The sequence below is a fragment of the Hemibagrus wyckioides genome, linkage group LG25, assembly GCF_019097595.1.
Source record: "Hemibagrus wyckioides isolate EC202008001 linkage group LG25, SWU_Hwy_1.0, whole genome shotgun sequence".
Taxonomy (NCBI): Eukaryota; Metazoa; Chordata; class Actinopteri; order Siluriformes; family Bagridae; genus Hemibagrus; species Hemibagrus wyckioides.
Genome location: NC_080734.1, coordinates 10,289,774 through 10,303,498, shown reverse-complemented (window position 1 = coordinate 10,303,498; position 13,725 = coordinate 10,289,774). Strand labels below are relative to the sequence as shown.

General features: G+C 37.8%; 1 protein-coding gene across 8 annotated transcripts; it reads left to right on the top strand.

Annotated features, from left to right (window-relative positions):
- The first annotated feature begins 580 nt into the window (after positions 1-580).
- Positions 581-13,640, top strand: pak6b (p21 protein (Cdc42/Rac)-activated kinase 6b). Of its 8 annotated transcripts, none has more exons than XM_058379738.1 (11): positions 581-737; positions 1,490-1,591; positions 5,121-5,211; positions 6,560-6,775; positions 8,482-9,114; positions 9,253-9,720; positions 9,912-10,045; positions 10,942-11,068; positions 11,236-11,361; positions 11,829-11,963; positions 12,325-13,640. In XM_058379738.1, the coding sequence occupies exons 4-11, from the start codon at positions 6,569-6,571 to the stop codon at positions 12,490-12,492; spliced, it is 1,998 nt and encodes a 665-aa protein (XP_058235721.1). In that variant the 5' UTR covers positions 581-737; positions 1,490-1,591; positions 5,121-5,211; positions 6,560-6,568; the 3' UTR covers positions 12,493-13,640. The 8 variants fall into 8 exon arrangements, with proteins under 8 accessions (XP_058235721.1, XP_058235720.1, XP_058235718.1 ...); XM_058379737.1 differs by having other exon boundaries at positions 1,490-1,602; XM_058379735.1 differs by having other exon boundaries at positions 1,490-1,656.
- The last annotated feature ends 85 nt before the right edge of the window (positions 13,641-13,725 follow it).

Here is a 13,725-nt window from a genome sequence, read left to right as displayed (position 1 = left end):
GTGTTATTCCATCAAAGCAAACCTATACACTACTGCTCAAAATTTTGGGATCACTCAAATGTTATTGTTTTCCAAGGAAACGTGCATGAAATTAGTCTGAATAGAAAATATAGCAAAAGAACAGGACATGCTGACATGTCAGAGTTAGAAATAATGATTTTGATGGAAATGATGAATGTTTTCTTCCAACTTTGCAGCAATTACAGCTTGGGCATTCTAGCTATCAATTGTTCAAGATAATCTAATGAGATTTCACCCCATGCTTTCTGGAGCATCTCCCACTAGATATATGATAATATTAATAAACTTGCTGTCAGAGTACCTCTCTACAACAGAAAAACCCCAAAACCCACACAGTTTGAATTTTCCCGACTACCTTTATAGGACCAGTGGGCTTTCTTAGTAGCTGATTAATTTGCATTAGGTATAGGGAGAACATAACTCTGTAGCGTAGTAGGACGCCAACCACCATAAATAATAATCTCTCCTCTAAGTCTTTCATTTAATGTGAGCCTTGAGGCAGTTGAGTCTGCAGGTGTTGGATGTTTGTTTGCTGGGAGGAGTGACTCCTCATTTGCTATTTAAATGGCTGTGCAATGAAGCTCCTGCTGGGATATGGGCACTGGCTGAGGAAATAGCCATTCCCTCTTACTCTTCCTCAAAGATTTGGAATGTCTGACTGAACTGAGGGGCCCTGTGAATAGGAATGGTTCTTTTATGGATTTGGGCTCAGACCTGTAAGTGGAAGATCTATTTATTAAATCCTGGATAGTTTCTCTATAGGACTGTTGAGGGGAAAGTTAATTGTCTTAGAGTTTAGTGGAGCGTCTGAGTTATTTTGATGTTCTGTACATATTATTTTCTTCTTTGAGCATATAAAACGAGGCAGCTTGAACACCAATACTGTGCCTGGCTGTGTTAACTGTATCATGTGTGTACTTGTCTGTACACATAGTTGGCTTAACCAAGTGTGACGTACCTTCAGGGTGTGGCAAGCAAATTTATTTTTTTCTTAATATACAGTGTATTACTGCTGGTTGTTTTAAATATCAAGAGATGAAAGGAGCTAATCAGAATGGGTGTAATCATGTGTGGATTAAGGAGACACATCAATCATCACCAATTTGTGAACATTATAGCATTTGGCAAGTGGAACAAATTCCCAAGGTTGGTTGAGGAATTAAAAAACAATCTGGTTGTGCTCCTTTAACTTGAACATAAACCAACGTTTTTCATATTTTTGATGTGTGTATTCTATGTCCTGCTTCAACAAGCAAATGCTTTCCCCTTTTAAACAGACATCCAAAATGGCTTTGTCCTCCCATTCTAGCAACCCCTAATAATTCTCAGTAATCATAGTAACTCTAAATACTTCTTGTTTCTTTTAACTGCACTAGAAGCAATTACAACAAGCATATGAAAGTTCAGTTATGGTGACAAATAAACCCTAACAGGGACCGTTTTAACCAGCCTCACACCTCCTCCACAGAGGAACGCACCCAACTCATCTCAACATGTGCTGGCCTGTGTGCTGCATGTTGACAGGAGCAGCTACCACGGTTGTGTGTGTTCGAGACAGACAGTCTGTGAGGTATTGTGTGAGTGAGTGTCTTGTCGAGTTATCTTGAAACACATTTTCCACTTCTAGACAGAAAGGTAAGGCGTTTCTCTTCTTTCCTCTCTCGGGTCTATTATTCTAAGAACAGAGTAAGAAGGTAGTTTTGAGAGGAAAAGGGCGGCAAAAAACGCCTTGAACAAAAGGTAGTAAGGCAAAATATTCAAGTGGGTAGGTCATGTGACTGAACTTAATGGGAAGAACGAGATGCGGGAAGGGTAGAGACTCAGAAGGCAATCTTTTCTTTGTTCAACTTTCATTTATGCTTTTTCAGTTTTCCTATTTAAAATGCAGGTTAAACCTGAGAAAAAAGGTTTGCATTTAATATCAGAGATTGTTGTGCTCTTATTCGTTCTGGTCTCACTTACCAGGATGGGCTGCAGGATGCAGATATTTACGGCACTTTTGGAACTTGGTTAGGTGGGACAGAGACAGAAAGTTTTGACCTGAACTGATCCAGTGGAATGTCATGTCCAGGAGCGTTCACATAAGTGGCCTTGGGCTGTCTGAATGGAGAAGTAACTCTTAATAGCAGGTAGTGTTAAGCTGTCTCTATAAACCGACTTCTACAGGACTGAATTAGCCGAGTAGTGTGCAGTAATCTTGTCTCTATTAAGTTACATTCGAGTAGAATTTTTGAGTCAGTAATTAGTGGGCAGAAAATGAGCACTTTGAATACCAGATTAGATTGTAAATGAGGACATGATGGACGTCTTCAGTAATTCAACATCAGTGACTGCTTTAAGAACGAACACTGGTCAAGCTTACAATGCCTTGGGTAATTTTTTTTGTTCTCTCATCAGTTACTTGCATCATTCATAATTCATTTAATGGTGTTTGGAGTATTTTTGAACATATGCGGGATGTTATATATATGTTTTCATTACATTCTTTCATGTGTACATTGTTTTTTCTCCAAAAAGCTGGTTTTAAAATTATTGGTACCCTCTGCTACCAATTACTAGCTGTTGAAGCCTCTTGTGGGCAAAATAACAGCACTGAACCTTTTCCTATATTGTATAAAAGCTTGGAAACTAAAGTAAATAAAGTAAATGTGTCTTTAACCATTCCTTTATAGAGGGTTTCAAGTTTATATGCTGTATTTTGTGCATGTGGGCTGCCCTCATCAATTCAGACGAGAGGATTTCAGTAGGGTTCACATCAAGAGAGAGAGAGAGAGAGAGAGAGAGAGAGAGATAGATAGATAGATAGATAGATAGATAGATAGAGAGAGAGAGAGAGATAGAGAGAGAGAGAGAGAGAGAGAGAGAGATTGATCTACAATTTCTATGTAGATAATGTGAAGCTGAACCAGCTTGTCTGCTGCAGTAAAATTTATCAGGAGTCTCACCAGCTGTTTGATACGCCATATTAGTTTTCTGTCTAAATGCTTAAATTGACTCATTATACCCGATCACAGCTGCAAGATATCCAACACTAAAACATAGGAGGAACCTGCCTAGTAAACTGGTGTAACTCACAAGTTAAGCATAATTGTACTTTAAAGTGGCATGTGTTAATATTATTGTATAGTTGTGATTTAGAAGAAGAAGAAGAAGAAGTTGTTGTCACTTATTCATTACAGCACAGTATATCCCAGCTTGTTAGGAAGTTGAAGTCGGAACACATGGGCAGTCATGATATTGCCATGATATTATCTGTAACCCCTGTGCCTTATCTGTTGATGTCTATTTCCTTTTAGTGCAAATACAAAAACCAGTGATAAAAAAATATATAAATGAATGTATGAGTGCAGACAGAGGTACTGCTTGGGAGAATTAAGCTATAAACATTCTACCATGCTCTGTGGATAAATTGAACTTAGGTGTGAATCTGTATATAAATATTTGTACATTGTGCCCTACGATAGACTGGCACCTTGTTTAAGCCCTCTATTCCTGTCTCATGTCCGGTGCTTCCAGGATTGGCCTTTCCCCAGTCAGCTGTAGGGGAAAGGGTTTCACTGCTCTGACCTCTCAGTGCTCTGTTTGTGCATGACTGTACTGTAGAGTAATTTTACTCACTCCAGGCAATTCTGAAGTCTAGCCAGCTAGCCAGAACTAGCTTGCTAAAAGACAATTTGAAGAACAACACACACGCTTGCGCAATTTTAGTCTGTGTATTTCTCATTAACTCTTTGTGAAGCTGTACTACTTTTCAAAGTAAAAGTGTGTGATGTGTCCAAAAACACCCACCAAATTTGACTGTAAATAATTATTACATATATTCCAGAGGGACTCCTTACAGCTAAACTGTCAATTTATTTATTTTTGCTTTAAAGGTATTATATTAAAAAATCTGCCTAACTGCATTTGACCTCATGCTATCTAACATGAATAAACAAACATTAGTAAAATTGCACAAAGGTTTTATCATTTATTGAGCATTGAGGCATTATCTCAGCTTCACATCAACAATCTAATGTACACTGATCAGTCATAACATTATGACCACCCGCCAAAACAGCAATGACCCACTGAGGCATGGACTCCACTAGATCTACACTTACAGATGGTCTGCAACAATGTTTAGGTAGGTGGTACGTGTCAAAGTAACATCCACATGGATGTCAGGACCCAAGGTTTCCTAGCAGAACACTGCCCAAAGCATGACACTGCCTGCGCTTACATTCTTCCCATAGTGCATCCTGGTTCGATGTGAGAAAACATGATTCATCAGAATGTGTTTCACCTTCTTCCATTGTTCCATGGTCCAGTTTGGATGATCACGTGCCCATTGTTGCAGCTTTTGGTGGTGCACAGGGGTCAGCATGGGCACCCTGACTGGTCTGCAGCTATGCAGCCCCATATGTAACAAACTGTGATGCATTGTGTATCCTGCTGCTTTCTATTAGAAGCAGCATTAACTTCTTCAGCAATTTGAGCAACAGTAGCTCGTCTGTTGGATCGGACCACACGGACCAGCCTTTGCTCCCCACGTCCATCAATGAGCTTTGACCACCCATGAGCCTGTCACCGGTTTACCACTGTTCCTTCCTTGGACCACTTTTGATAGATACTGACCACTGCAGACCGGGAACATCCCACAAGAGCTGCAGTTTTGGAGATGCTCTGATCCAGTGGTCTATCCATCACAATTTGGTCCTTGTCAAATTCGCTCAAATCCTTACGCTTGCCCATTTTTCCTGCTTCTAACACATCAACTTTGAGGACAAAATGTTCACTTGCTGCCTAATATATCCCACCCACTAACAGGTGCCATGATGAGGAGATCATCGGTGTTATTCACTTCACCTGTCAGTGGTCATAATGTTATGCCTGATCAGTGTATATCAAATAAAAAGAAAAACTGATAACTAAAGAAAAAAGATGCATGCATCTGTCTTCAACAACAAATGTAGAAAATTATCTTGGATTAAACATTAATGTCCTTGCAAATAATCGGTCATTTAAATAAATGTATATTGATTCTGATAAACACATTTATCATTAATTATCAGATTAAGCTCTTTCTGTAACTTTCAACAATCACCTTTTCCTTATAGATGTCTTGCAAGAGAAGAATAATGCCTTGATGTGAACAGAATGAGAGACATCCATCACTAAATATCACCTTTAACTGACAGGAACATTTAGGTAAGGCTTCAAGACATTCCTATTTACCCTAAAGTCTCCTCAAGTTAAAACAGTCCCCTCCAAACAGCAAATTATTTCTTTCTATTTTGTATTTTTATTTATTTATTTATTTATTTATTTTTGATGCACACTGAAGACGCTTGACTTTGAGATCATTAGATCCATGTGAGATGATTAGAATTTCAGCTTTCTTGAAATGAAATTATAAATGATTATGAATTAAATGTAACATATGAAGAGTTCACAAAATGTACGGGATTTCATATATTAAAACTGTGTATACGAAGTGGCTTTAGAACTCTACAGTATATCTCTAGTAACTCTATTCGGCTCTACTGTTCAGGCTTCTGTAAACTCGTCCTATTACCTCTTAGTTTCTGTGTAGCTTTATTACATGATCATTCTGCTCTGTTTGATGTTCACTTGTGTGTAAATATTGACAAGGATATAGCCTGTAGATATTACTCAGGTATGGACATAGTATATCAACATATTATACTCCACTGTGAAACGTCTAAAGCATATGACATTGCATTATATAAATAGGCTTTCCAACATGAAAGATTTCTCTATATTATTAAGCAAAGATGCACTCCAGTGTAGCATTTCCACAGCTTATTAACACAGACCTGGCAAACGTATTAATCAATTCTATAATCAGTTAATGATAATACACATAGATTCATACGTTTAATTTGTTTTTTATCCTCATTAGTGTTTACGCCTGGATTTCTCTAAAGTTGCTTTGTGACAGTGTCAGCTTGTTAAATGTGCCTATCCTTTATTCTGGGTTGGGATAAGAACACCGCGGCAATACACACAAGCAGTTGTAACAAATCAGGAATGTAATCAGTCAGGAATTGACACTGTAACTCAGCCTGCTCCTGTTGCAGGCATGTGATTGATTTCACAGTGGAAAAATTGAGGACAGTGTCCATTTTCATAGTTATTCAGGGTCATGGTGCGCTTTACTCCATCAGTGTTAACAGTGGTGTGGTGAAAGGGAACTGCAAACAGACGGCATGTGCGTTGTTCAGCCTGAAACATAACCCATCAGTGTTGTTTATTTTATAGACTACAGACCTTTGCATGGAGGGGTGTGTTTTCTTCTGGGTGTGTAGTAATTTTCTCTCCACCTCTTTCTCACTTGAGAGAATTCAAGGACTCATTGCTGACCTATGTGGCATTGTTTGTATTGTGCTTTGATTTTTTTTTTTTTTTTTTACTCTGACTGAAGTAGATGTGGTGAGGTGTTGTCAGTTGTCGGTGTCAAGCTGATCTGGTTTCCCAGAGTCTTGCTGTGTTGGGGAAGATGAAAAAAACACGACTTCACTTTTATTTCCCCCAGGTCTTTAAAATGTTCCAGAGGAAAAAGAAGAAGAGGAAGATAGAGATCTCTGCACCCAAGAACTTTGAGCACCGGGTACACACTTCTTATGATGCTGCTCGGGACTGTTTTGTAGGACTACCAGCACAATGGCAAAGTATAATAGAAACGCTGAAGAGGCCCAAGCCGCTGGTGGATCCCGCCAACATCACATCTGTGCGAACTAAGAAGGAGAAGGTACAGAATTAGTTCTCTTTTTATCATAAAGAACGTATGCAGCTAAGACTGGGTGTGTGTGCATGAGCAGTTGTCGTGTGTAAAGTGAGTATTCATTTTCTGTGCTTGTTTATAGGAAATGTACAGTACTATATCTGTCAGTGTTAAAGTTTTTATAATTATAGGCTTAGGTCATTTATTTTTTTTTACATGAAAATATACAAGTTTGATACCAAAATACAGTCGTGGTTAGAGGAAAATGTGTGACTCTATTCTAGTTTATATAACTCACCCACTGCATGTACTGAGCTTATATTGTCTATATGTGATATTCATTTGTAAGTAGTGGTCATTTCAAGCAAAATAATTTCACTTACCCACTGAAAAATGGAAAAAAGAAGGAAAATACTATCTTTATTGAGAGACAAACCTGATAAGCAAGTTCTCTTGCCACCATCCTTAAGGAAAATCTCATGTGAACACACACTACACAAACATGGCTGCAAGTCTATGAGGAAATTATATAGTTTTGTTGTTTTGACACATGACATACACTTGCCTCCAGGTGTTGTATTAGTTACACTGTTCTAAAGTTACAAAATGTGCTTTTTAAACTTGTGCTTTTTCAACGCATACATTTTTTTAGCAGAAAATATACAGCACACAAAAAAAGCATATAACACACACACCCTCCCTTCACTGGCAGACAGTAGAAATATAATAATAATAAGATAATTATAATGTTTTAATATAGTAAATTCTTGCCGTTTTTAACTATATTATTGTAATGTAGTATACAATCTCCTAAGCAGTTTTCTAAACTATAGTTTATTTTTTGTAATACAACTCAAATACAAAATTAAATCCTTATTAGTATTCATTAGTAAATACACAATCAGCATTTTTATGGAAGGTAAAAATACATTTTAAGACACCCAATTACCTTTATCACTGATCCTCCTGTGTGTCAGCACTTGTGCTTAGAGAATAGCCTACGGCTGAAGCACTGATCAACATGAAAATGCTTGCAAATTCCAAATGGAAGACCATGTACAAGACATAAAAACTTCACTGAATAAAAACTCCCTTTCCCTAAATTCTGATAAAGCAGAAATATTGTTGTTAGATACTAAGTCTGTTGACAAGGTGGACTATCAATGTGGATGTATCGTCTATGTTTATGTATGTCTAGTTTACTAGTGATTATGGTGTTTCTTAGATAATGGTGTCTCTTATAATCTCTGTCTGTACATGAAAGCTTCAGCTTGGTATACAGAACGCAGCAGCCTGCAGCCTTACCAATAAAAGACGTCTGAGCATATTACCCTAGTTGCAATGGCTACCTGTTAAGTCCTGCATTCACTTGCTTATGATATGTCGTGTAAAGCCCTAAATGGATTAGCTCCTTAAGATCTTAAGTAAGATACTGTAAATTATTCTAGTATGTTAAATATATTCAGTATTTTAAATAAAGGAAGTTGTATTATAATGTAAATGTTCACACTACATATACAGCCCAGTTTCAGGTTACGTTCCATCTGCCCTAGTAATGAAATACTACTACTAATAATAACTAGCACAGTCAATACATACAGAAAGTGACATGAGTTTTCCACATGCATACTGTTGTTAAGTTGTTTTTGGAGATCTTTTAATGTGTCTTTAATATTATACTTACAATTTCTCACATTATTAATACTTATATCCACTGTGCTCTCTTAACCCAGGAGATTGTGCGGGGCAGTTTTATAGGACATGGAGACTACATAGCATCAGCAATTGCTGAAATGACTAAGCTTTCTGTTACCAGCTCTAACTCACTCAGAAGGACTAGTGTGACTCTTCGAAAACGAGCCCAGTCCCTGGGACGCCTGGGTGAGCTTGTTGAGGGGGAAACATATCAGTATCAGGAACTGAATGAGAAGAAACAGAAAAATGGCCAGTCTTTGTTAGGTTGGCCTGATTGGACACGGCAAGTATATAGTGAGAGCGGAAGCCCACGACCAGGAGCCAAAAAGAGTGCCACTCTCCAACCTAATGGTCTGCCTCCAAGAGCCAAGTCTATTATTGAAGTCAGTACGACATCTACAGCAACACCGCGGCTCATGCCAAGGGACATTTTAGGTTTACCAGGAGCAGGTCAAGAAGGCAACTATGCCCACAGTGAGAAACTAGGACTGTATAACCCAAGCATGGCTCTGAGAAGCAGTAAGGCCAATCAAAGGCCTGTGTCCTGCCTCTACAATACTCCCACATTAAATCAAGGGTCAAAGGTCAAACCAAGGGTGACTCCCAGCTCAGAGCTTCCCTTGGTTTCATTGGAGACCCCAAGGAGGCCATACTCCACTTATGACTTGAAGGTAAGATCAAACATTAAGGTCACATGTTAAAAGTAGTATGTGAATTACAAGATTATAAAAAAACGATTATAGACATTTTTTACTTAGCCTTTATTATAGAGTCATTATATATGTCACTCATTTTTTGTTCTATTACAGACAAACTCAGGGGGGTTCCCAGCCATCTCAAAACCAAATGGTACCAGCAGTCCAAAACTAGAGTTCAGCACCCACTCTCACCCACAGTCCCCCAGCAATACTACAATCAGATCTCCTAGTAATGCCTCGGTGCCCCCTATACAGGACAGTCCAACTCAGCCTCGGCCCTCACCTACCGGTTCCCCTGCCACTTACATTCCTGGGGCTTACTCTCCCTGTCTAAGGACTGCTGAGCCAGCCAACATCATTTGTGAACAGCCTGGAGTCACTCATGCACAGTTCAAGGCGGCTCTGCAAATGGTGGTGGACAAAGGAGACCCCCGCACCTACCTGGAGAACTTTGTGAAGATTGGTGAAGGGTCAACAGGAGTTGTCTGTATTGCTCGAGAGAAACATAGTGGGAAGCAGGTAGCCGTAAAGATGATGGATCTGAGGAAACAGCAAAGGAGAGAGCTGCTCTTTAATGAAGTATGTCATCTCAATTTAATATACGCCAAATCTGTAGTTAATATTTATCAGTTGCAAAAGCCTTCTTGGTGTGGTCTTATTTTAAATACTGCCTTAACCACCTTTGCCTCAGAATATGTAAGTGTTTGTGGAGAATTTTAGATAATAAATGTGAATTCGTGTTTAGCATGTTTGAAAATCTTATTTTGTAGGTGGTTATCATGAGAGACTACAGGCACAAGAATGTGGTTGAGATGTACAAGAGTGCTCTAGTGGAGGAGGAGCTTTGGGTCATAATGGAGTATTTGCAGGGTGGAGCTTTAACCAACATAGTATCTGAAACTAGGTGAGAGTTTAATTGTACAATAAATCATGCTTTAAGACCATTGTTCCCACATAGACCTACATTCTTTTATCTGGTTTTACCAGATAAATCTACCATATAGAAGCATAGATTTTATTTGGATCATGGACCATTCCTGGCCCAACAGTAAAACTGATGTAATAGTATGTTTCTGGTATAATTGTATCTCACCCATCAAAGTTGATGGCACTTTTTTCCACCAAACAAAAAATATCCATCTAGCAACATCCATGAATCTAAAACTGACACTTATGCATAAATTGACACTTTTTGCATGCACCGTAATTCTTTATGGAGAAATGTGAGCTGTGAATTGAATTGAAATAATATGTGGTCAGGAGTGTAGCAGATGGGATGCAGTCAGTAATGTCACCTGAATGCTAGGATTACCTCATAAAATATGCAGAAATCATCTCCAGTGGGTTTGCTGACATAATAGATGGGTTTTAATAGCCATACTAAGGTGGAGCTTGGTGGAGAATGGAAAGAAACACATTTTACTTACAGTGTACTTCAAAGTTACTCACATTTTGCTCAGATCAAATCCTATTATTGCTTAAGAAATAGCATAATTGTATTAAAGGCTGTGTGAAGTATTTATAAATATATTCTATTAGCTTCGCAAAGATAGGCATCGAAACCTTCGCTTCTCAAACTGGACTAAGCAGAAAAACAAGATTATGCTTACAGTTGAATGCACAGATTAACTCAGCTACACACACCCATTCATCTTCACATGCCATGATTTCCACTCTCTCAAGGCTAATGTCAGGGGAAATCTTTGTATATAATGGTTGATTTAACTGTTGTGGTTATTATATCTGCTTGTCACAGTACATACTGTGTGTGTGTGTTTGTGTGTGTGCATACACAATCAGGTTGACAGAGGAGCAGATAGCTACAGTGTGTGACGCTGTGCTACAGGCTCTAGCCTATCTCCATGCACAAGGTGTCATCCACCGAGACATCAAGAGTGACTCTATATTACTAACCCTGGATGGGAGAGTAAGTGCAGTGACTTCCTTTTAATGGAAGTCACTTTGATATGTTTGTACATATCACTGTTTCAGTTACATCAATAAATATTCCATTTACCAGTAATTCTTACATAATATGCTTAATGCACAGGAGAATAAACAATCAAGGATATGTTCTCTCTTTTTTTTTCTAAGATAAAGCTGTCAGACTTTGGATTCTGTGCTCAGATCAGCAAAGACATTCCAAAGAGAAAGTCATTAGTTGGAACACCATACTGGATGGCTCCGGAGGTTATCTCCAAAACCCCATATGGAACAGAGGTAAAGAAATGATGTGAACTAAAAGTGAAATGTTTTTCAATTGAAAAGTGTTTCTTTAGATGATGTATAATGCTCCAGATCAGCTTTTTGAGTGAATATACAGAAAATAAGTTTTTACTTTTTGTCTTATCATGTCATGTTATCAGCGACATTTCTGTCACTGACTATTATTAAACCACGATCTGGAATCTAAATTTTGACACAGCTAATACCTATCTCTTATCTCCTGAGTTATTTTCTACTCTTGGAATAAGTGCTGTGGTTTTGAGGGTGTGGATGGAGGAGTTGTGGTCAGTGGCATTTGCTAGTACCACTCCCCCTTTCACAATAATACACTCCTTGCCATTCCAGCTTAAATGTCAATGATATGATTTGGAAAACCGTAAGATTTAGAACGATGATTAGGCCTGTGAGAAATGCAAACTATTCATTCCTGCAGATAAGAGGGATTTCATTTGTTTGTGTAGGTGGATGTGTGGTCTCTGGGCATTATGGTGGTGGAAATGGTTGATGGAGAGCCTCCATATTTCAATGAGACACCAATAACTGCTATGAAGAGACTGAGAGATGAGGCAGCACCTGTTGCCAGAAATACACACAAGGCAAGAACATATAATAACTGCAACTATATAAATGAAATTGGTAAATTGTTGAAATCAGCAATATAATCACCAGCTACACAAATCTTGGGCCTGGTGTGCACAGTAATGAAAACTGTTTATTTTCTCTCTATCACTGGAGTTTTACTTCAGTGGTGACCATTTTTTTTAATTAAAATATCTATAGCATAAGAGGTTCTTGCTGAAATAAACTATGAAATATTTTCAAATGCTTACTAAAGCATTCATATAATACATAAGCATGAGATATACTTAACTTCAATTCAATTCACACAACTAGAAGCTTTTATTTTTGTGCAACTGCTGGAGTTCATCATTCTGAATGTTTTCCCTTCTTCAACAGATCTCACCAGTGCTGAGGGACTTTTTGGAATCCATGTTGACAAAGGACCCTCTGGAGAGATCGAGTGCTACTGATCTACTCAAGCACCCTTTCCTGCTGCAAAGTGGTTCTCCTCGCTGTCTGGTGCCTCTTGTGGAACAGTACCGGAAACGCATGTCTCGCTGCTGAACGCCACTACAGCATTGTACACATAAGCAAAATACAGAAACTCTTAAAATGCAATTCGTGAATGTGAACCGCTTATCTGTGACCTGACCTCCATGGTCAGTATTTTCAAAAGGAACATGCATTTAAAATTTTCACTTTTTTTTTTTTATTTTTATTTCATCTACCATGGATAAATGGTCACTAGAGCTATTGACTCTCATGAAGTAAAAAACAAGTTCACGTCACAATATAAAAAACATCACTAGACCAAGTACATCTCAGTATTATTCAGTACCTAACAGAAATTTATTAAAAGACTTCACAAAGTCTTATCCACAACGACATTTTTTTTCACTTTTATATTAATATTTAGTATTTCCCTAAACGCCAGTGTATCATTTAAAATAACCTAGTGTATCCTTGATAAATTAAATGATAATTGAATGTATTTATTTAATATTGGCACAAATCATCTTGGAACAATGAGTGCATAATTTCCATTATAAACTGTCTTTCCAAAGTGATGGTCTTATTGGGAATGTAAGTTAGCCTGCTCACCCAAATCTATTTTATATTATAGCACTTATTCCTGCCATCAGAGCTTATTATTAAATTAGCCGCATTTCCAAGTGAAATGTATTCTACGTGCTTTTATCAGATTTAAAGAACTAATTCAGTGTTAGTTCCATGTAATTCCATTCTGAATCAGTATTTGGTTCTTGTAACAGCATTACTCTAGAGTCTTGATTCTTCAAATGCTATTAAAACATAAAAATAATGGTTCTGTGCATGCATAAGTCAATAATGAGCAGCAACCAGTGGCTGGATATTTAGTTGAGAGTTTTGTTAGAAGGCATATTTTGGGAGTTAGTATGTGTGCTATTCATTAAACAATTCAACTCTATAAAGCTTCTACAAAAGAACAAAGGGAAGGGCAATACAATAGAGCATGGCATATTCTATACATTCCTACATTGATGTTGACATTTCATTCATCTGAATTTAAAATTTCATTGTTTGAACAAAATCAACACTGCCAAAATAAGTTTTAATAAAAGTTACAAGTTTGTATCTCATTTACCATCTTGCTGTCATAAAGGCTTATGTGAAACTGTGAAAAAAAGCTGTTCTATATTATTAAATGCATGCTTGTTCACACATTAAACAACACAAAAACTCACCACCCTCTCTGCATAGCTTGTATATAGTATCAGCAGGAAATTCTCATGTGTACAGCAATGATTTTCACACCAG